This window comes from Parathielavia appendiculata, assembly GCF_033297405.1.
Source record: "Parathielavia appendiculata strain CBS 731.68 unplaced genomic scaffold N657scaffold_51, whole genome shotgun sequence".
Classification (NCBI taxonomy): Eukaryota; Fungi; Ascomycota; class Sordariomycetes; order Sordariales; family Chaetomiaceae; genus Parathielavia; species Parathielavia appendiculata.
In genome coordinates, this window is record NW_026944270.1 from 20,505 (window position 1) to 42,825 (window position 22,321).

The following is a 22,321-nucleotide window of genomic DNA, read 5'->3' on the forward strand; positions in this document are numbered from 1 at the left end:
TGTTGAAGGTCCGGCACGCCCTAGGGCACAGCGGTGTAGGAATAATAATAAAATAAAAGAAAGAGGCCAACAACGGTTCCCGTCCGTGCATAGGAAGCAGGCTGGTATTCTTCGCCAAGTCGGACACAGTCATGAGGTTGATCGTGTTGCTGTGCAGCCTGTCGGCAACGGCAAGAGAACACACGAGAGGTGCTCGGAAATATAGGATCAGATAACACTATACGACAGACCACACATGATGACGATTGAAGAATCCTTTGAGATTGTATAATGCAAGAGATTCTAGTACGCTGAAACTGCTACCCTCTGAAGCTTTAATCGTCTCCAAAGAGCCCGTGTTGCCGTCCTGCTCCTGCCACTCTTTCAGAACAAAGAGAGTAGAGACCGTGTCTGGATGATTCCGGCCTAGTACTTGCTGCTGGTGATGGAAGCAGGTCTTCATCAAGAATAAAGCGTCTCCAAGGCGGGCCTGACATCTCCAGGTATGAGCGAGGCTGGCCATGCTAGTCAGCGTCGAGGGATGCTCCTCTCCCAGCACCTCTTAAACGCCTCCATCACTTGCACCTCCCATGCCAGTCATCCAAGTTTGTCGAGTGTACTCCTTCACCATGCCTCAACTTCAATCCCAGGCCGAACTGTCACGTCCTCTAACATCTTCTTTGCGGTGCTCGCCACAACCTTGGATGCCGCCTTCAGGCCCTCGACGGCTTCCTTTGGCGGCTCGGGCAGTCGAGCTGTCTCCTTGGCGAACCGGTCAACCCGGGACTGCATATCGGCCTTCAGTTTCGCCTGTGTCTGTGGGCCTGTTAGTCTCTCAGCCATGTTCGATGTCTTGACAGGAACCACATACCTCCTTTGCGATCTTTTCAATGTTCGATTGTGCTTTAGTCGACCATTGTTGCAGCTCCCTCGCCTTCGCTGCAGCACCGCCCTCTTCCAGCGCAGTAGCAAACACATCGGCAAGCAACTCCATTCCCGGGATGATGTCCGTCCCAGACAACTTCACCCACATGGCTGAAACCTCTCCGTAGGCCGAGAAGTACGAACGGATCGTCACAATGGACTGGTACACGGCCTGCTTCTGGCTATCTGCCCAACTGTGTGCACCTACCAAGCCGTTGTCGCTCTTCTGCAAATTCGTGTCCAGATTCTTGATGAAGGGTTGCACCAGTTGTTCCACCATTACTTTGATCAGCCGTGCCATGGCGTCGAAGAAGTAGCACAGCTTGGCGATGTGCTTCTTCATCGTTGCCACCAGGCGCACGCTTTCTTTGAGGATCTCCAGGACGGCCTTGAGATGCAGCGACGATGACTGGAACTTGCTGAGATTGGCTTGGATGTCGGCCATCTTGGTACGCGACTCGATGAGGATTCGCTCGCTCTCGAGGTAGTTCTTCTGCGTCGCGATGTAAGCGTCACGGGTCATACGAAGTCTGTTTGTTGCTCCCTCCATGACGCCGAGCGACTTCTGCATGTCCTTCTCGCCAGCCGCAGCTGTCGACTTTAGAGCCGGAAACTAGGTCAAGTAAGTCAAAAGCTCCTTGCGAGTCAAAAGCTCCTTGCGTCTTGGTCCAGTCGGTCACTTACGCCATTGGGTGAGTTGCCAGGGAAGGACGTTCCGGCGCTGTACAGCTCCAAGGCACTCTGGTATTGCTCAGCAAAGGCCTTCTTCCACTCCCGAACGAGCATATCGTCAGCCGTCAGGCGGGAGTGGGTTGCGTCTTCCTCGTTGTCGATGGCTTCCTGTTTGATACCAGCAACGACTTTGTTCACCTCTTCAAGAGCTGTGGCATACTTCTCGCTGGCCTCGCTATCGGTCGCAAGCTGGCTGAATGCTTGTACGGCGTTGGCAAATCCTGCGGCGATGATGGAAATGGTGTTCTTGCCCTTCGACTTGCCCGAGTCGTCCTCCGGCTTGGACTGCGCCTTGTCCCAATCAATGTCGGCACCCGCCTCAACTGGCACGACTTCTTTCAGCATGTTGAACCAAATCATGTCCTTTCTGGCCGCCGAGAAGGCCGGGTCCGCAACGAATTGAGCAACTGACTGGACCGGGGCGGCGCCGGTGGCCTCATCGTTGGCCTTGTTGAGTCCGTTCTGGATGGAGCCCGCGGCATTTACTGCGTCTTTGGTCAGGTCGCCCAGAATGTTAGTCGCGGCAGAGACCTTCTTCATTGGCGAGAGCTGTTCCATGAGCACAGGGATAGCTGTGTTGACCACAGTGGTGACGCAGTCCGCAAGGCCGGCCACAATCTGTTGTCCGACTACGTCCCATCTAAAGCACCGTCAGTCCCTGCCCTCGAAGCTCACGGCTAGCAATGACACTCACCCAGATGGAAACTCATTGGAGGCTTTCTGATACGCTTCGCGAGTAACCGTGAGCTCCAGATCCATCCTCTTAGACAGCTCCTCTGCTGCTGCAGTGGCTCGCTCTTGGCCCTTAAGTCGCACTTTCTCCGCCTCCAAGCTCAGGTTGGTGTCAGCGATCTCGCTTTTTGTTAGGCCGAGCTTTCTCTGGCATGCCTGACTGAGCTCCATGATGAGCTCAAGCAAGTGGTCAAACTTGTCGTCGATACCCTTCGACTCGGCGGCACAGTACTCAGCAGCAGCGCGGAGCTCTTCCATGTAGTCGAGGAGGTTATCCTTGGAGCCTCTTGGATCAACGAGAGTGCTGATAATTCGGATCACCTAACTGTGTCAACATCGCCGGCTGCGTTCGGGAAATCAGAGGACTGTCGTACCGTCTTGTCCACGATGTTAACGCGGTCACCAATCTCACCGAGGCCTCCATGGGCATTATCAAAGGCCAAACGGCCTTCATCGACGCACTGCATGAGGTTCGTCGAGACATCGTCATGGCTGAAACTCGGGGTCAGCCACGCGTCTCTATCAGCATCTGTACCTGGCTTCACGCCACTCACCGCATGAACCGAAATTCCGGATCGCCCGGTTTTCTGAGTTCGATCCGGTCGATGGCGCTTGCTGCAACACAACAGGCTCCGAGGGCGCCGAGGGCAATGGGCGCTGACATCAACAGCGTTTCCCAGTCGGTGCGGAACAGCAGAGTGCTCTTGATGTCTGAGCTGATGCCCTTGGTGTCGACTGGAGCTAGGTCGCTAATGACCTTGGCTACCTCGGCCATGATTGCGTTGGACATTGTGGAGGTTGGGTTAAGTGAAGTTTTGTTGGGGATGAAATTTTTGGGGTGTAGAGAGACAGGGAAGGACTCTCGTCTCGGACAAACGTCTTTATCAATCTTCATCAACGTCCAGGAGATGCTTGGGTCCTCAAGCTGCCTCCGAGGTTGTTGGTCATCACGACATATTCACCGGCACTGGTATTTCCCACCAGAACCCGGCAGGGTCTCGGCTTCCCCGAAGTCGAAGCACTTCGTAGGGCGGAGAGCGTGTCAACCACTTGAGATACTTGGCAAGCTTCGATGCCCGTGCTAGTCCTCCATTGGGACGCCATGTTATGTTGCTAGACGCACATTCGACCGTCCGTAGAATTATCGAAGCCAAGGCTGGACCAACCGTCTCTCACCATGATGGGACAACATTGGCTGCGGATCATGTCAGCCCTGGAGGGACTGACCGACGGGATGCCCGATGCCCTTCGGCCTGCGGTTTCGGCCGAGCTGGTAGCATGATGTGGTGCCCAAGTTGTCGATGATCGGCATGTGGCGCTTGCCGTGCATGGCTGAATCTCAGGTGGCTGCAGGACGGTTGCATCATGCAGTCCAGAGGGTTGGCTTGGGCACTGCGAATGCGGCAAGGGGAAGGGATGGCCTGATGATCAAGTCTTCGAAAGCTGGGCCGGCTTCCTCTGTGGTATGCATGGCCTCGGTCGGCCGTTTCGCAGATTGCTGTAGTCGAAATCGAGTGTCATTCGTCTGCGGCTGTCCCGGGCGCTCGAAAGGCGGCTGGCGGAGCTCCTGCAAAGTCGGGTTGCCAGATTTGGCATGGTATGTATGAGGGTTGTGAATTCGCGTCAACTCACATTTCTAGAGCGTAAACCCTGCCCATGGTCGTTACCTACTTGATTCTCAAAGCAACGAGCGAGTTCCAAACACCAGAAACCCTCGCTCTAATTTGAGCTTCGTCATGGCGTCAGACAGCACCAGCATCCCGACCAAACAGGACGTGGAGATCCTCCAGCGCCAGTTCGACTCCAAATTCTTCGAGTACCAACTGTCATGCCGTGACACGAAGGTCACTGCGGCCCAGGTTCCTGCGACGGCCACCCGGCTGCTGAACGGCGCCCTGGCCTGGCTTCACGAGGTTGCCGTCTTCATCCGAGGGAACTATGACCCCAGCACAGCCGATGCCGGCAAGCGGGCCAATTTGTTCAAAAGCACGGCTGCTGCATTTCTGCATGCGTCGGACATGGTTCACAACGCGAGAAGTGTGATAGCCGAAAAGGAGCAAAAGGTCAGGGCGCACGCTGAAGGAGCATCCTGAATTGTTGTCCTGACGCCTCCCAGATGAACTCACTCCAGACCGAGTTTGCAGCCCAGAAAACTAGCATCGATGGTGTCATTACCAATGCCCGGCACGCCATTGAGACAGCCACCAGAGAGCAAGGGGAGAAGACCGCAATGCTGGAGAAGCTCAAGGAGCAGCTCAAGGCGCAGAGCGATGTCCAAAGGGATCTCGAAGAGAAATACCACGATTGGCAGGACAAGGACGCCAAGGCCAATGCCATAGCTTCAATTGTGAGTGATACCCTGAGCGCCAGTTCTCCTCGGAAGACTACTGAGACCTCACCCGCATCGCAGTTCCACGCGGGTGAACTGTGGAAATATGTGGAGGAGTTGATTCCACCTCTCGACTTCCACAGCAAAGCCGCGAATGCCAAAGCCGAGGTTGCCAAGTCGGAGAGCCTCGTCTCCGACACCGAGAAGAGCATCCGGGAACTCAGCGAGTCCATTCAGGTTCTCGGAAGCCGAAGGGACGCCCTCCTCGCTCTCAAGGGCAGCCTTGACTTGATGGAGACCAAGCTAGCCGACGAGAAAACTACCGCAGGCCAGTGCGTGACCGAGATCGCAGCTCTGGCCAAGGTTGCCCGCGGTTTGTACTCCAAAGCCCTTACTCTGTCCAAGAAGGCGAAAATCATCGTCGACCCCACTTCACCGAAGAGGTCCAAGGACGTCCTCGCGGGGCTCATCATGGCCATTTGCGAGAGCGTGCTTGAAGGACAAAAGCTCGGCGTTGACAAAAAAGTCAAGTTCGTCGTGGACGAGATCATCGGCCACTACGGCTCTGAGGTGCCCGAGGACATCACTGCCATTGCTAGCAGAATCTCATATGCTCGGTCCAAGCGCGCCCCGCCGGCTCAGCATCTTGAGATTCTAGGCGCCTCGTACGCAGGTATCGACATCACGCCGGCTGTGAGGGAGGCCGTCATCCAGGACGGAAACAAGGCGCTGAGTCTCCGTCCGAGGACCTCCTCAGGATGGGGATTCATATACACCTTTTTGAATGGAAGAGATCCCATGCCTGGCGTGAAGAAGGCGCTGACGGTGCTGTACCAGTTTGAGGGACAGGAAATGGAGCTTCTTGTCACGTGGGATGGCAGTGAGGGTGATACGGACGAGGTGCTCATTACCGAGCCGCTCCCACCGGCGAAGGACAGGGTGAGGGAGAAGGGATGGTACGTATTATTTGCTGTCCAGACGGGAAGCAATCTAACCATGACTCTCAGGAACATCACTCGCATCCCCATGACAACCTCCATGGACGATATCGACGAGGAAGCCGTCGCGGTGCTTGCCATCGCGTACGGGTACGAGTACTGCACCCCTGAGAAGAACCCGGATATATACACGAATATTGCGGAGCTTGCTCTTGGGGACACGTACCAGGTGTCGTCCGAGACGTTTGGGGGCAATCTGGTTCCTAATGTTACGAAGACGGCGACGGTGTTTTATACGAGAGGGTTGTCGCCTGTTTTTGTGGCTGGTGCGCAGGACTTCGGGGATCTTGTGTTTGAAGAGTGAGGTGGAAGGGGTGTTTTTGTTGGGAGGAGTTTTGTTGAAAGTTTATTTAGGATGGTGAAGACGATGTCAAGGCCTTTCTAGATAGCTCCAGCGGGTTTCATAACAGCTTCAGGGCGTTTCTAGCGGTTCCAATGCGTTTCAAGGTGGCTTTAAGGCTTGCCAATTCACTTAAAGCCTATTCACGATGGCTTCCATGACCCTCAGAGTAGCCCCACGGCCTCATAGACATCGAACTACTCTAGGTAAGAAGACCTTGAAGTATCCCGGGATGATTCACCATCAAAACCCCTACCCTCATGGCCACAGTGGAATACCCGTCCGCTTGCTCGGCCTCTCGGCACACCTACTCTCGCTCATTGCCCGTCTGGCTGAGTTGACGATGTCTCCTCCCAAACCGCAGCACCGCGCGGCCTTCCTTCTTCTTGGCGGATTGCAGATCCCTTCTTCTTTTGACGCCAACGTAGCGACGACGCAGAGCTGAAAGCTGAAGTCGGAATACCAATTTCGGACTAGGCGCTGCAGCTGCGAGGCCACCAACCAAGAGACGCAAGTGTTCGGAGCTTACATGCAGCTCAGTGCAGATGTGGGAGCTTTATGGACCGGTGCCTTGCTGAGATTGAGGGGAAGATGCATTGAGACTGAGGGCTGAATGCATCGAGAGATGGTGGATGTTTGGGGTTGGTGAGAGGTTCGGGGAGTCCGATGCAGATGGGTGACTTTGCATGGATGATGGATGGCTCTGGCGCCGACGCGTGGTCGAGCTTCTCTCGGATGCGCCGAGGCTTAGCGGGGAGCACAGTGGTTGGAGGTGCTGGTGGTGCCACGACTCTGGGTTGCATAAAAGCCGCCGAGCACTGGAGTCAAAACACAGGAGTGCACAGTTGACGAAAGAAATCGGCGGCTCTGACTTTCCTTCTAGACTTGCCTTACTCCTCCCACCACGCCCCTTCCACCATCATGAACAACCAAGGAGGACTCAGCGGAGCCCACATCTGGTCCAGCAGGAACGTCGGCGGCCATATTAACTTCCGCTTCATGAGGCGGCCCATTGGATGGCTGAAGAAGCTCGAGGACGATGTGTACAAGATTCGAAGCCCCGAGATCGAAAATAACCAGCAGTGGACCAGAAGCCCGCTCGAGTTCAACTCTCGATGCTGGCTCCATGCTGAAATGGCCCCAAACGGGGATCCTGAGGAGTACGAGCGCGAGTTAAAGGTGTGTTGCAGAGCTCCAATACGCTATGGGAGTGGTGCTGACTGCGGCGGTTGCCAGAGATGGTATCCCGTGTTGTCGCAGAGCTACGTTGTTGACGAGGAGAGGGAGCGAACACTTTTCTACGAGCACAAGGAAACGGGGGAACAGGTGAAGGTGGTGGACTATCATCGCTGGACAGTTTATAGCGATGGGAGTTATGATGAGGTACTTCACTTTGATGTCCTACGTCTCCGTTGCGAGGTGCTAACGCTTAGCACAGTACAACATTCTCGACGCTCTGGACGATCGGCGGAAACCTCAAGATCAAAACAAACCGACGGCCGACAGACCAGAATTTACGGCGGACATGCCGGCAGACGGACAACCACTGACGGAAGGGGTGGAGTTTACGATTGACAGCGCGTGGCAAGACGACCTCGACGCCATCTGGGCTGGTGAGCGTGGCATCCCTTGCCTGATCAAGCGCGAAGAAGACCGTCCCGGGCTAAAGTACTCCGAATTTCTCACTCTCAACGAGACGCCGTTCTCCAAATCCACGTTTCTTAAAGGAACCGACACCTCCCAATACCGGGTAATTCATGGCACGGGTGTCGACAACTTCACCAACTGGGTCTGGCTCTACCGCCGCGCCAGAGCAAACGGCGAGACTTCAACCAACCCATCCTCGGAATACCACGGACCCTGCATCGTCCTTCTGGCCAAGATCAAGTGGAGAGTAGAACACAACCACCACTATAAGTACGACGAAGACGGAAAGCTTTTTGGCGTTGACCCAGCTGGCAGCAAGACAACGCTCCTCGACGACAATTCAAACCCGGTCGATGCGGAATGGATGTACTTCACCCCCTTATCCTCTCCCGAAGTCCATCACACCCGCCCGACAAAGGCCGAGTCTAACGGTCGGCCGCTTGAGTTTCCCGACATTCGCTTCGACAGCGACATCAGCCGCTGGACGCAGTGGGACGTCTACCATGCGAAGAAGAACGCTGATGGCGTCCTGGGAGAATTCGAGCCCAAGTCGCGCTATGATAGGTGGTTTCGAACGATTCTGGAAGGGTCTGAGGATATTATGAAGAATCGTATGGAGAGAGAGATCAACCCCGAGTTGCATTTGCTTCTGAATGAGGCAAGGGCTGAGTTTGGGGGTGTCAAGTTCAGACCGAAGGAGGCGCCGGGCATGTTCAAGCCTCTGTCTAAGGGTGACAGTTTCACGAGAGGTACCACCCGTGGAGGACGTGGTGGTAATTCAGGGGTATTCCTTGGGGCGAGGGGTAACAGAGGCGGGAGCAGTACCTGACACCCATAGGAAGAGAGCCGAACGCGAGGAAGCCCACGTGAGCAGGAACTAAGAAGGAGAAAGACAAAGACTTAGATAACGATTAGTGGATTCCGCACGTAGCTAGTAAGGAATACTTGGATCGCCTGGGTTGCTGTATCGCGCTCTATGAGAAAATTTTCCCAAACGCTGGCGGAGTCGATCTTGGCCCACCATGTGCATTATCTCAACGCCAACGCGTGGCCTGCGACACATGCAAGTCTGCTAGACACTATGAGTTCACCGATCTCTATCTCACTCACCTACGATGGTCGCTAAGAAGACCACTCTTGCGCTTATTGCGCTCTCCAGGATTACACTCGCGATACCTACACCTGGTGATGTGGTGCCTGGCGCCACCGTTGGCTCGAAGATGGGAGAGAGCCGAGGTTCGAACACGAAGGGACTTTTACTCTGTTCTACAGGGAACGAGTCCCACAGCTTGTGACGAATCTCAAAGCCCCTACTTCTGAAAGGGACTCCTGAAGGTTATAGCTTTGACAACGGGGTGAGGTTCGGTGAAGCCAAAGGGTTCACAACAAGCAATGTCCAAAGGTACTGACAATCTTGCACTTAAGTTGCTTACTGGAGAACTCCCAGAGTCCTCCAGAACGAGTGACTATATACTTGGTAGAGCCTTCATGATCGCCCATGATCGCAGCCTACCAAGAGCTATCCTTGATCGCCTTGGGTAGCCAGCTACCCAAGTCTACCCTTGATCGCCCGGCCCCCACGGCTACCGTGTGGGCCTCGTGCGGTTCCTGCGGTTCTGCCTTGTGCCCCACTGGGCCTGTACATATGGTTGGTTCGTGACACAGCTGCACGGCTAATGGCAGGGTCCGGAGCAATTACACGAAAATACACGTTGAAGTTGAATTGCAGTTGAAATCTCCGTACATTTCAGTTACACAGACGACCGCCGAAAATCCATGCAATCTCAACATGCTAATATCCTCCTGACAACGAAGCGGTGAGATGGTCGGCAGAACTCCCACCGCGCTACTGGCTGGTGAGGTTGGTGTTCTGGCCTACCGGCCACCATAATGGCTACAGAAGCACCTGCAACCGTCGCCCCCGTTCCTGGGCGCACTGAAGAAGATCAAGCCTTTCTCTTCAGGCGATTTCCAGGCTACCTGTTGACGGAGCAAAAAGAGGCTTCAGAACCGCCTACCAAAATCCCTCGCCTTTCCGGCAATAGGTTTGCCGCCTTCAGAAGCCAGGAGCGAAGTCGAGCAAGCTCAGCGTCTGTCTCTTCTTCACCCTTCCCATCTCCAGCGCCAGTCGACCTTGACGAGTTTGAGCGTTGGCAACTGGAAGAGAGCGACTCTGATCGGTACGAGGAGGATCCCCGTGCCTACTGGCATAAAAGAAGAAGCACCTATCCACGGCTTGCGCGTATGGCGTTGGACCTACACACAGTACTTCCCATGAGCGCAGAGGTTGAGCGTTTGTTCAGCGCTACCGGCCACATGGTTACTTCTCTCCGCAACCGGCTCTAGGCAAACACTATAGCTCTGTGTCAGATCCTTCGCAGCTGGTACGACGTCAGCGTGATCAGTGATCTTGATCCAATACTGTCATGGAAGACACATGAACCCAGAGAAGATGACTGATGACGGCCAGGGTAAGGGATGGATATTGTTGAACTGAGTGGGTTCCTTGGCACCAAGATTCACGGACTGAGCACTGATGTTCAATGCGAGACTCTCAGTCAGCACAGATCCATCACAATGACACAGTTCCTGACATAACGTCATATCATGGCACACTGTCTCTATATAAGGGGGTAAATCCCCTGGGAGGATTAGAGAGGACAATTTTTCTGTTCCAACAAGAAAGGGACATTCTGAGACACCCTAACCCACTATCTTGATCCTTCATTTGTGTGGTCACTCTGGAATCGTGACTCCAATTCAAGCTTCGTTTCATTCCTCAATCTGTTCAATACCATTTGGTTGATCTAAGCTTACTTGAGCATGTAACTGTTGGCTGCCCAACAGATATGGGGTGGCCGGTTTTCTTTTTGTTGCAGGGGAAGCAAGCGGGGCAGAAAAACGGTCATTGGCTGGATACGGAAGAATTATGTGGGGCGCAGCGAGAAATGTGGGTCTTATCGCCCACGTGACTGCAACTGCAATATTTGCATCCACTCCCATGTGAGCCTTCGATAGATCAATTCAACGGGGCTCCCACTAGGCGCACATCCATGGCGCCCACTAGACTCACGGGTCCGTGTCGCTTAGCTAAGCACAACGATTATCTAAGCACTCAAAAAATGCATCTAACGCGGCCACCGCCCCCGCTCCACCAACACCACTGTCATTGCCATCATCGCCAGCGTCCACTACAGTACATCTGAATACCGCAAAGGGCATGCCCTCGACGTCCTTGTGTGGCCAACTGCGTGGCACCTTGTACACTTGCTTGGAGCCCGACGGGGCTGCACTGCCTGGACCTTGGCCTCAACTACCTCGAACTGGCTGGGCTCCCGCTTAGTACTTGATCTTGGGAGTGAGCTTTGGGTCCGAATTGGCTCAATGCGCTGGCGAGGCTCAAGGAGTAGTTGCGGAGCTCCCTCGCGCTTTAGATGCCAGTGCGAATGGAAGTGGTTGAGAAGAAGAGGCTCGCCTTGACGAGCATCTAATACGTGTAAGCATGGGAGCCCATATACTCGAGAGAAAGTGCCTGTACAAATCGGGGATGGAGGGGGGTCCCTCTTCGCGAGTAACCTCCGTTGCTCCTCAATTTTCCTTAATGCCTCATGCGACACCCATCCTTGTACAGCTCTGTATAAAGTCCCTGAGAGCTCAAGAGGTGTTCGGGTCTGTTGCTTCGCCTGGGTTGACTGCAACTCGGAGAGTTGGTTGAGGAGGGCGAGGCGAATCGCTTTCCAGGCTTCAAAAAAGTCGAATGTCGATCTCTTCAAGTACGACTTGAGAAGCGCATGAATCCCCTCAACTCGCGAGGTAGCTGTATTGCCAAAATGAGTCGATTGGTCGACCCAAGCGCGCACGAGCTTCTCCTTAAACGGAATAAGCCACGTAGCCTTAATGTACCCAACTTCCTTAGAGTGCTCGGGAATATACTTTTGCTGGAACTCGGAAAGGCGTCTGGTATACTCTTCCTCGGTGGGCGAGTCGATAATCGAGTGCCAAGAGCTGTAGAACTCCTTCCACTTCTCAGCCTCCGAGAATGATGGCTGGCATCGGGCGAGGACTGCCTTATTTGCGTGCCAGAGGCAGAGGAGCACTGCAGCAGAAGGGAAGAGCGTGGAAGCTGCATTGATAAGTGCAAGGCAGCGGTCTGTAAGAATGATAGACGGGAGAGCAGTGTTGCATTGCTCGTAAAGCGACCTCAAGCGCTCAAGCGCCCATATATAGTCTTCTTCTGTCTCGCCGCTAAGAAATACAAACGCGATACAGAAAGACCGCTGAGTCGCGTCGACACCGATCATATCGAGGAGAGGCATACCGTACTTGTTCGTCTTGTACGTGCAGTCGAGAAGGAGGAGGTCAGGGTATGCTCGAAGATAGCTAAGAGAGTCGGGATGCGCAAAAAGGACTGCTGTAACTCGGCCATCGGGTGCGAACTGAATGCGACTCCAAAAGCCCTCCTTGTCGAGTCGATTGGCTAGCGCATGAATTGCACTCTGACCTTCGCATGCATCTCGACGTACATTTGCAACCCGGTTGTAGATGTCTTGCCTTGTAGCTAGCGAGCCGCTCTGCCGTACGAGTGTCTGGATCTCTTTTGGCGAGATACCAGCTTCAGAAAAGCTTGCAAGCTGTGATGTCCCTCCAGAGAGTTGCCGATGAACTGGATGGGCGGATGGGTGCTGGCTTGGCTCATGGTTATGTGCGGCAAAGCGTTGATCAGAACGATGCTTTAGATCCCAGCCGCCGTCTGTCGTCTCTTTTGCTATAACTGAAAAAGGGCAATTCGTCTTCCGAGTTGTCGTTCTTCTCTGACGCTCCCCGCCGCGTGGAGGATCACCAGATCGATCGCATGCGTAGATGACAGTTGAGGTGCCATTTTTCTCTTTCGTCGACCTTAAGAGTCGTAAAAGCGTAGCCTCTCGGCTTCGCCCACGCATTGATTGACTCGAATAAGGCTTGCCGAGACTCGAAATAGCGTTCGGGAGGAAGGCAGTCGCCTGGGAAGGCGGCCATAGTGATGGCGCTGGCTGTGGTGCGGGCGCGGAAAAATGGCCGCGTTAGATGCATTTTTTGAGTGCTTAGATAATCGTTGTGCTTAGCTAAGCGACACGGACCCGTGAGTCTAGTGGGCGCCACACTATCGGCTTTAGTTACGAAAACCAGGAAGCCAGCAAGGACCATCCACTTCGACTCCACCACAGCAAGAAAACAATTATCAGTAACTACCCCGATATGCGGGTACGTGAAAATGATGGGGATCAACGACTCAAGCGTCACCTGCGTCTCCCGCGAGTGCCACGGCCGTGTCGAAAGGGGCATCTTCTCCGCCCCCATCATGGCGTGTATATATGCCTCGCCAATGATGTGCCACCCGGCGTGGTCCTTATCATCCGTCCCGACTATTGTCGCGACCTGCCGTGCAATCACCGGCTGGCCGTGCCCGACAACCACTATCACGGCGTTCCCGAGACGGGCCTGGGCCGGAGCCAGCCCGAGCAAGCCAGATTTGGTGGTCACCAGCCGCCGCCATCTTGTGCGGGCCGCCATGGCCTGGCTTGCGGCGGCTGTGTCCCGCGCGGGATTGGAGTCGGGGAGCTTGAGTCTGAATCGGTGGCGTTGGAGCCATGTACAAGGGGCGGCCGATGACCATGAAATCGGCACTGGAGTTGAGAAGATGCCAGTTCCGGTAGAAGGAGGAGTGTGAAGACGGCTGCTCGACGGGGAATTCAGTGTAGAGGCAGCGGAAGGAATCGGGCGCCCGAGCCCCGTTGGTGGTGCACTCTCCAACGAGCACGTCGTAAATGGCCACGGCCCCTGCCTCGCCCCTTCCCACGTCGCCGTTTCTGCCGTGCACTGAGCTTGTCGGTTGCCGTGCTTGAAATAGTTCATCCTCGCTCATAATCGCCATTGAGCCGCCTAAAATGTCGGCGAGCGAGACGGCCCCCGTGCCGGATGCATGCGGCGGTGAACTCGGTGAAGACGGCGGCGAGCGGCTTCTTGTAGTCGACGGTGATGCCTAGATCAGGCACGCCGGAGACGCTGAGCATGCGGTAGATTTGGTCGTGGGGCACTGAGAACAACGCCTGCGAGGCGAGAACAATCGCTCGGCTGAGGGCGCCGCCCAACAGTGGGCCTTCCGAGAAGACGGCGGGAACCACCAGGGTGAGCTGGTTGGGCGGCACCGGAGCCACGCTGCGTCGATGGCTGTGATTTCCAACTGGGCAATCTGCGCCACGTGGAGAAGAGAGTGCTCCAGGGGCTGTATCCTGGACCCCAGCACTTCCCACATGGCGTGTTCGAGGATGTCCAGCATCGACGTTAACCGGAGAAGCCCATCGCGGATATGCCGCCATTGCGTTACCCGCTGGCCGCAGACAATCGGCATGCCGCCGCGGCCCATGCAGATCTCCTGGATGATCCAGACACGCCTCCAGTACGGGCGGTCGAAGAAGTGGTACAGCTTCTCAGCCATGGTATGGAGCGCACTGTCCTCGACGTCGAGCGCGTCTTCCCTCAGCTGGTCGTAGCCTGTCCGCATGCGCATGCGAGCTATGTCTCGCCACGTGGTGGCCGTGATCGCGTCGGACGCATCCAGCAGCTCGTAGTACTCGGCTCGGTACGTGGTTCCCAAAGACTCGAGGAGTGATATCACCTGGTCGCTGTCGTCGGCCTCGGGGCCCAGCCACACGATGACATTCCCAGCGTGGCGGTAGATGGAGGCCATCAAGGGCACCTGCTCCTGTTTCTCGGCGAGATCCCTCTGGTTGATGCAAACGGCATCAGCCCAGAGCTTTCCGCCGAGCCGGAAGTAGTCCATGGCCCGGAAACGGCGGAAACCAGCCTCCAGATTTTTCCCAACCATCATTCGATTTCCGTTGACGAGGATCTCGACCATCGGTTGCGGTGGGCGGCCCCAGGCGTAGGACATGGCGACGTAGCTCCCGGGTTGCTGAACTGCTGCCTTCAGGTATTGCAGGTAAGTCGGTTAAGTCGGCGGATCCGAGGCTGGTACTCGAAAGAAAGGGTTTAGGTCGCGTAGAAGGAGCCGACCAGTATGCAATACAGGAGATGCTTTTCCGATGAACAAGTTCGAGCCATGTTCATTTTCGTGTCTGTGGATGATATGTTGTCTCCTTTGGATGAGATGCTCGTAATCATCTCCGCCAGCTGCCCCATAGCCGAGCCTCGTCATCCTTCTCAGTTCTTCCTTGCCGAGATAAATGACAATCTCGCGGGCAGGGCTGGTCAGGTAAGGATCCGACTTGAGGCCGATGACGGGCCCAAGCAGCTTGAGCATGCCCCGGTTCACTCGGCTGTTGAGCCGCTCTTCAAGTTGCCTGATGACGGGATCGAATTTTTCCCGTCACTCTCTGGCATGCACCTCCTCCGGGGGCGCAGTCACACAGGGGTCGAAGTTGATGCAGTTGGATGGCAAGGCCTCGCCCCATGCCGATGCCCCTTTGGACAATGTGCAGACTTCCATTCTGCATTCCACTCGAGCACTCTCATTAGTAGCGTATGCAGGAACGGGAAGAATGGTGAGAAGGCGGATCTGGCGGCCTACCAGTGGCATGTCATGGTAAATCGGGTCGCTCGTTGGCCGGTATTCGTTCATTGCGCTGGGATACTTGGTTACTGTGGCCGGAGAGTCCCGCACGAGAAAAGAGAGAAGGAGAGAGAGCGGGGAATCGACTGTTCATGGCTCATGGCTTAGGTTGTTCGGGAGCACAGCCGTACCACGCTAACCTCAACTTCATTTAGGCTCTCAGCCTTCTCATGAGATGACCGCCTGTTCAGCCAAGCAGGTGTACTTTGTTGGGATATCTCTTCGGGCAGCCTTTATCTTGACAGGATCTGTGTCCCACCTGATTGGGGTATCACTTAGCACCTGCACCATTACAAGTTTGAAGTGGATTGATTAACACTGACATACGAGAAACCAGTTCAGCTTCCTTGGCTTTTGCTGGTAAGTCAGCACCAGGTGCTTGAAGTGAGAGCGAAGAGAGCGTCGGCATAACCCACTTCTCGATATTTTATGCACGACTGCCCAATATTATGCAACAGCTACGGCCGGAATCATTACAAGAACGGCCGTGCGGGGACGAGCAAGATATCCATAGACTCGTCAATGGTAATCCCTTATCCAGCCTTAGCTCGGAGACGCGTGAAACCATCATCGACGGCTTTGCGACATGGCCCCTGCGAACGGCGACTTTGAGGGCAACGACTTTGCCAACAATCTCTTCAGCGACCTGGGCCCTCTGCTCAAGGCCATCATTGGAAGGTAAAAGCTGTCCCCGACCTGACCAACGTGCTTGCATTGTACTTGAGTCTGACAGCCACCAAAGGGCGAGGGAAGAGAGGTCCACCGCCGAAACCGAACTGCTTTCTCCAACGTCCTAAGACGTCTGCGAGCTCTGGATAGGAAAAGAAATTGCGCCAGTCCGTGGGCAGCCCAAATTGTCTAGACCAATGATCATTGCTGCCGACGGAAGGGCTCTGAGCACTACTAAGGACCCGATTGTGGAGTTGTTCGGGGCTGAACATATCAGGGCTTTAACTACTTACTGTACAAGAGTTGCTCTCAGCTGCCACAAACCTCGCCCTAAATCTCATCAGCTCGCCCACTTCACGCGCCGAACTTTGGATCTGGGCCATTGTCGGGTGCTTTCTCCAGCTGGCGTCGCTAGTTTTCAGTGGCCTAGCCACCTACCTTTTGAACTGGGCCGAAAGCGAGAACCCCAGATCGACGTATGAATACCCGTGTTACCTCATCGGCACAATCCTCCTTCGTGCAGGAGCAGCTGTGTACGGACATGTTTTCGAATCGGCCAGCCAAGAAACCACATTCCAGTGCGCTCCGAAGATGGGCGACAAGATGTGCATTCAATATTCTTGCACGGTCAGCGATCAGCGTTTCGATTCTTTCGCCCTTTTCAACCCGCCGGACAACACAGATATTCGACTCTCACATTTGGTAGGCCCGAGTCAAGCAACAAGGTATGGCATTGTGTTGCACCGAGAGAGAGAGAGAGCAGTGCTATGCGTGATGTTATTTCAGAGGCGGGGCCGTCATTTGCAGGTCATCCGGCGGATCACCCACCAAAACTGCCCTAAGATAACACATCGTTGGCAAAAACTACTGTATGTAATCAAAGGCTCTTGGTCACAATTCTCAACCCGCTCCCCTCGTTACCAACTAAATGAACCTTAACCGTCTCCGCCCTCGCGCTTAACGCCGCCTCCTCCAACCACACAGCCGTCTCCGCATGCTCCCCACAAAGCAGCACTAGCGGCAATACACTATCCCTCCAAAGCGGCAAACCCCTCGATTTCCACATGGCCACAACAACCGTAACCAGACTCAAGAACCAAATCGCAGCTGGCAGCGCAAACCAAGGCCACTCAACGCGTATATATGTCCCTGTCATAATGACTTCTCCCTCCGCCACATACGGCACCGCCGTCCCATTCCTCAACACAGCCTCATCCCTTACTGACTTCGTCATGGCCGCCCCCAGCGCTCGAAACGCACAAACCACATTATCATCGGGCGTAGGACACGTAGTGCCATTGAAATCGGCATAAAACACAGCCTGCAAAGCGTCGTTCTGTCTGGGGCTTGCGCCAAAAGCTGGAATATCGTGCACGCGAATTGCCTGGTTCGAATCATGCGTGGAAACCGTTCCCATCAGTTGCCCCCCAAGTGGATCGTGTCCGCCGTAAATGGAAGTGACGGACACGGCATCCAGCCATCTTGGATGTATAGTGTAATTCTTGCCTTCTTCCCAAGGAGGGGAGAGCACGATTGAGTCACCATAGCTATACTCGCCAAAGTCGGAAAAGGTGTCGAGTACTTTTTCGAAATACTCACCGCGAGCTACCGAGGCCTGCACGCGGCGGACGCAAGGGGATAAGGCGCATTCGGAGCCGATGAAGCGGGTGTCGGTTTGGAGTACGTGGATTCCGTTATTGACGAGTTCGCCTGTGGTTTCGAGATATGGGTTTTGAGTGCCGCCTAGTTGTTGCGGGGGCACGACGGCGCGGATGGACTGATAGATTGTTTGTGGCCATGTGACGTTGGTGAGAACGGTGGCGTTGGTAGGGACGGTTGAGCTGAGGACCATGTAGGTGGATGAACCGCCAAAGTTGGGGTCAGCGATGTAGTAGAGGCTGAGAGGTTCGTTTTCACCCGGGAACGTAACGGTGCAGGCTTGCACCGTGGTTATGTTGTTTGAGTCGGTGAGAGTCTCACAGGTGCGCTTGAGTTGGGGGGAGAGGTCGGCGCAGGTCGGGCAGAAGCCGAGCGTGGAAAAGGGCGCCCAGGTGCAGTTATTTGTAGGGCAATTGAAGCGTGGCTGGGAGAGAGTTTCTTGGGTAGGGACGAAGAGGGCGGTGATGGCGTTGGCCTTGAAAGTAGGGTCGATCGACCAGGTTGTGGAGTCAAGCTTGGGACCAAGAGAGTCGACGACATCGGCTCTGGCTAGCCATGCGGTTTGGGCGACATCGACGTATTCATGGTCGTAGAAATGGACGATTTGCTGAGCGAAAGGACCGGCGGCGGCACCAATCATGATGGCGAGTGCTCCGAGAACCGCGACGCTCCTGTTCCATAAGAGTCAGTTCGAGATGTCGCGAATGGAGGGGAAGAGGGTTGTTACATACCGCCCCTTGAGAGACCAAGCCAGCATAGCAGCGCCAGTCACGCCCCGGCTTCCGCTGTCAAACGTCTTATAGTCGATAAGACTCTTGCCATGGTCGGTCAACCAAACCCATTTCAGCTGGCTGATGGCACTTGTAGCCCCGTACAGGGCCGCCATCTTGGACACGACGGCGAGGATCGATATGAGGGTGTTGAAGGACAACGACCCCCAGTTGGGGATCCTCTGCCCATCATAGCGCCAAAGGACGTACACCATCGCGGTTAAGCCGGCGGCCGAAACCACCAAGCCGAACAGTTCGAAAATCCAGGTCGCACAAAGTCTCTGGATGAATGTAGACTTGTGAGGTGGACGGGCGAGGACAGAGGAGGGATACTGGCCGGGGTGGTGGACATCTGTGTCCGCGTCGGAGTGGACTTGTTGCTGCCATTGAACGGGATTGGCTTTGGGGCCGCCCTCTGCTGGAAGGAGATGTGACGCCTCAACCCACGTCGGGGGCGGGTGGGAAGCCATCGTTGGATAAACTATGTGATTTGAAGTCGCTGGTCCTAAAACTTAAAGGCGAAAGGTCTTGGATTCAGGGTCGGGTCTTATATTTCCTTAGCAGGCACACTCCGTCAGCAGACACTTGGAGGCATGGGCTGTTGACATGCCCATTGTACTGCTATTCGTTGAAGCCCGGAGCTGAGCAGCAATGACCACAGACACCTGGTCTCAAGACTATTACCCCTGTCCCGACAGTCCATCCACGTCCGCTCAAATCTCCTTTGGGGTGGTTGTCATTTTCTAAGGGGCCTAGACCCGTCAGCCCTAGTGCGGCGATAAGCCTGAGAGGAAGCGGCAAATGTATACACTACTCCCAAAACGGCAACCGCTCAAATCCAATCACTGCCTAGCAAGGTCAAACAAAGTGGCGCTTGACTCGGCACGCTAAATCCTTCCGAAATATTTGAGTGGGGAATAGCGTCCCGGCGGGTCCACAGGCAGCGCCATCGGCGAGGAAGGTTTCCAAAACGCGCAGCTGTGCGAGAACTATATCCCTCATGTTGGATTTGGCAGGTGGTCAGAGAGGGCAGTTCAGGGGTGACCAATGGCTTGGCACCAGGATTCTCAGGATCAGGAACAGGCAGGGAACTTCTGGAAAAACACAGACAGGAACAACATCATCAATTGAGTGGTTGCCCATCCTTTTGATACCCAACTACTACGGTGCGGCACATTCGTGGCTGTTGGCTTTCCAACACCTCAAGTGGCACCGCAGGACAGCGCTGCCGCCAAATCAAATCAAATAAATAGAAGCCTATATTTGCTTTACTTGCCTATTTCTGTCCCAATTTGTTATTTATTTACTTTATTTGCTTCTTATTTGACTAACGCTTACCTAACCTGATGTGAAGCTATTCCCGACCCTGCACTGACATCATCCCTACAGATTTCCAAGATGAATCACACCCGCAGTGATCCAATTCTTCAGTAACTGGATCTTTTCGATCGCCGAACCTCGAAGACTATGTCTCTGTGATGTCACGGCCAGCTTTGCGAGGCTGAAGGCCCTCTCACGGTCTGCAGACGTGGCTGGGATTGCTAACTGGTCGAGGGCAAACCGGCTCAATCGTGGGAACTCCACCCGATGGTCGGCCCACCACTTGACAGGATCACAGTCAGGTTGTGGCTTTAGTCGATAGTAAGCTTGGAGCTCACTTCCCAGGTCAGACTCCCTTGCTCGTGGCTTTTCATGAACTGCTGGAAGGCGTTGGACTCTTTTCGGCGCTGTTGCTGCCGCTCTCGACCAAGGGATGGCGACGGACTAAACAGTTTCTCCGCCGACTTGTCGGGATCCTGATACCAACGCTCGAAGTATTTCTCAAGGTCCTGCTTCGCGTCCACAATCCATTGACCTTGGTCTGCCCAGGCGCTCTCCAGCCATTGAATGTTTTTCCCGGGATGCAGAATAATAGCTGCCGCGAAAAGAGGACAGTCGCCGAGGAGAGTGTAATTGTCACGGGATTTCCCGTTCCTGTTGTCATGGTTATGTCTTATGCTTGCGGTTATGCATACGTCATGGGGTCTGATCATACGTCTATGGTCATGCTTACGCATAGGCCTCTGCTCCAGTACTTAAGGTCTGGTTGCACGCCCATTCCTGTCATCTAGCTCTTGCTCTCGTTGTAGCAATATCGATCTTGTATGTGCGAGCTGACCAGACCTTGGGTGGTGCCCGTCACACCGGGGCCCAAATCGGGGCTAGCAGTCGCTGATTCAGTGAGAAATAAGGCGTCAGTGCAGAGACTGCTTCCCTGAGGGTTCGTCATCCGGCGGCTCTGAGGTTGTTGCCGGACCCCAAGACGCGGCACCTGTGGACTACGTATGCCGAGTATCTCGCCTTCGAAGCGGAGTGCCTCAACCTGCTTGCCTGGGACGTGCGGAGACTGCAGAAAAGGGCGCAGGGAAAATACGAGGTGGCTCAGGCCTTGGTCAATCAGCAGCAGTGTAGGTTTGATTGGTTGCTGTCTGAGATTGGGAAGATCAAGGAAGAGCAGAAGGCTGCGGCAGGCGAGGGCAGTAGCGGCAAGACTGGCAGCAGCAAGAAAAGGAGGCCTACAACCTATGAAAATTCAAGTGAACCTCTTGCTTCGTAGCAATGGATGCCTTCAAGTGTTTCTCACAGATGTTTTGCTCCTTATACTTAGTTATAAACTGAGCGAGGAATACTGTATTCCTCATCTATACGGACCGTTAACGCCGCTCAAGTATATAAAGCGGGTCTCATTACCTCTTGGCCATTGATTTCCTGTTTCGCCAGGCTGGCTATCACCTTGCTGCTGAAAGCGGGACGTCCGTGTTTGACCTAGACTTAATCGAGAAAGTATTTCCAAACAGCTGCACGCGCTTCTCGGTGTAGCGCTTCATACCTTGAGGCCAGATTAGAGAGACAGATAAACAGCTGGCCGAGGTGAATGCCAAGCTAGGAGCATTCGGTATGGCGAAGCAGTTGGAGGATGAAACGGAAGCTGTAACGGGCTGGGCCCGGTGCGAGCCTCGGCGACTCTCGGCCAATACCAAGACTCCTGATGAGGCTATTCCCACTCGCCCCACAGCACACCGAACCTTCTAGCAACGCGCTCAGACCAGCGCGCCTACGAGGATAAGTATGCTTGCGAGCTACCAGAGTCTGTCGTCTCTCCTTTTCTTCTCCAAGTTCAGTGTACTCGTAGAGTCGTCATCAGCTAGTTGCAATATACTGCCTGAGACCGTTACAGAAGCCGACCGAGTTGGTGCGATCAGCCAGATGGCAGTCGAACAGACTGCCTTGGGTGAATCGCGGAAATTGTTCGAAGAACTGCTCTCAGGCATCCTTACCGCAGCCGCGAATGCCTGGGAAGACCAGGCTCAGGTGGTCAACAACTTCGGGGCCAGAATGAAGGCATGTAGTCTCACCTGCGGGGTGGCAACCGGTGCCGTATCACGAAGCTGAAGTCCATGAAAGCCAAGCCAGTACAGCCCGAATCAACCAAAGTATACACGGTATTATGCTTTCACCGTCAATGATATGGGAGGACAGTAAAATAGATTTTGCCGACGATCCCACTGTACTAATGAGCAGTCGATGTTGTCCCGACAAGCGTTGCAACGCGTTGGCTCAACACAAATCACTGAAAAATGCCCTCAAATCCAACATCTGCACCTTCAACGCAACGCAACGCAACGCGACTCCCGATTTGCGTTGCGTTGTTTCCAGCCTTGCCGAGGACCGGAAGCCGGTTTCGAACGCGACTGTACAGTATGCCGAGACTCGTTGAAACTTGAACCACAGGACAAATGGGGACGCGGCCCCAGGTGTCAACGACAAACTTGCGGTCAAGGCCAATGCTGCCCACAAGTCAAAGCGCCAAGCCAAGGCTTGGCTCAACGCAAGTCAAAGCAAGTCAAATCGACCCCAAAATTTGGTCAAGGCAAGTCAAGTCGAAGGCAGCTC

General features: G+C 54.6%; 6 protein-coding genes across 6 annotated transcripts; 2 read left to right on the plus strand and 4 right to left on the minus strand.

Moving 5' to 3' along the window:
- Window positions 1-343: 343 nt before the first annotated feature.
- N657DRAFT_549781 (uncharacterized protein) lies at window positions 344-541 on the minus strand (the record flags this gene model as incomplete). Its single annotated transcript, XM_062787885.1, has 1 exon — window positions 344-541. A coding segment is annotated over one exon (198 nt), but the record flags the coding sequence as incomplete, so codon positions are not given.
- Window positions 542-603: 62 nt separating this feature from the next.
- On the minus strand, window positions 604-3,157 carry N657DRAFT_685322 (uncharacterized protein; the record flags this gene model as incomplete). The annotated part of the gene is made up of 6 exons (XM_062796764.1): window positions 604-795; window positions 851-1,516; window positions 1,588-2,275; window positions 2,330-2,688; window positions 2,742-2,859; window positions 2,922-3,157. 6 exons carry the CDS (start codon window positions 3,155-3,157, stop codon window positions 604-606), a joined length of 2,259 nt encoding a protein of 752 aa, XP_062642070.1.
- Window positions 3,158-3,860: 703 nt separating this feature from the next.
- Window positions 3,861-6,137, plus strand: N657DRAFT_675631 (uncharacterized protein). Its single transcript, XM_062795834.1, has 4 exons — window positions 3,861-4,430; window positions 4,484-4,714; window positions 4,778-5,652; window positions 5,704-6,137. The coding sequence occupies exons 1-4, from the start codon at window positions 4,104-4,106 to the stop codon at window positions 5,996-5,998; spliced, it is 1,728 nt and encodes a 575-aa protein (XP_062642071.1). The 5' UTR covers window positions 3,861-4,103; the 3' UTR covers window positions 5,999-6,137.
- Window positions 6,138-6,664: 527 nt separating this feature from the next.
- On the plus strand, window positions 6,665-8,672 carry N657DRAFT_675632 (uncharacterized protein). Its single transcript, XM_062795835.1, has 3 exons — window positions 6,665-7,213; window positions 7,271-7,417; window positions 7,473-8,672. Exons 1-3 carry the CDS (start codon window positions 6,956-6,958, stop codon window positions 8,508-8,510), a joined length of 1,443 nt encoding a protein of 480 aa, XP_062642072.1. The 5' UTR covers window positions 6,665-6,955; the 3' UTR covers window positions 8,511-8,672.
- Window positions 8,673-13,700: 5,028 nt separating this feature from the next.
- Window positions 13,701-14,621, minus strand: N657DRAFT_583880 (HET-domain-containing protein; the record flags this gene model as incomplete). The annotated part of the gene is made up of 2 exons (XM_062789709.1): window positions 13,701-14,196; window positions 14,272-14,621. Coding segments are annotated over 2 exons (846 nt in total), but the record flags the coding sequence as incomplete, so codon positions are not given.
- Window positions 14,622-16,834: 2,213 nt separating this feature from the next.
- Window positions 16,835-19,157, minus strand: N657DRAFT_606427 (uncharacterized protein; the record flags this gene model as incomplete). The annotated part of the gene is made up of 2 exons (XM_062790218.1): window positions 18,350-19,157; window positions 16,835-18,289 (listed from the first exon to the last, which is right to left on the minus strand). The coding sequence occupies exons 1-2, from the start codon at window positions 18,856-18,858 to the stop codon at window positions 16,837-16,839; spliced, it is 1,962 nt and encodes a 653-aa protein (XP_062642074.1). The 5' UTR covers window positions 18,859-19,157.
- Between the last annotated feature and the right edge of the window lie 3,164 nt (window positions 19,158-22,321).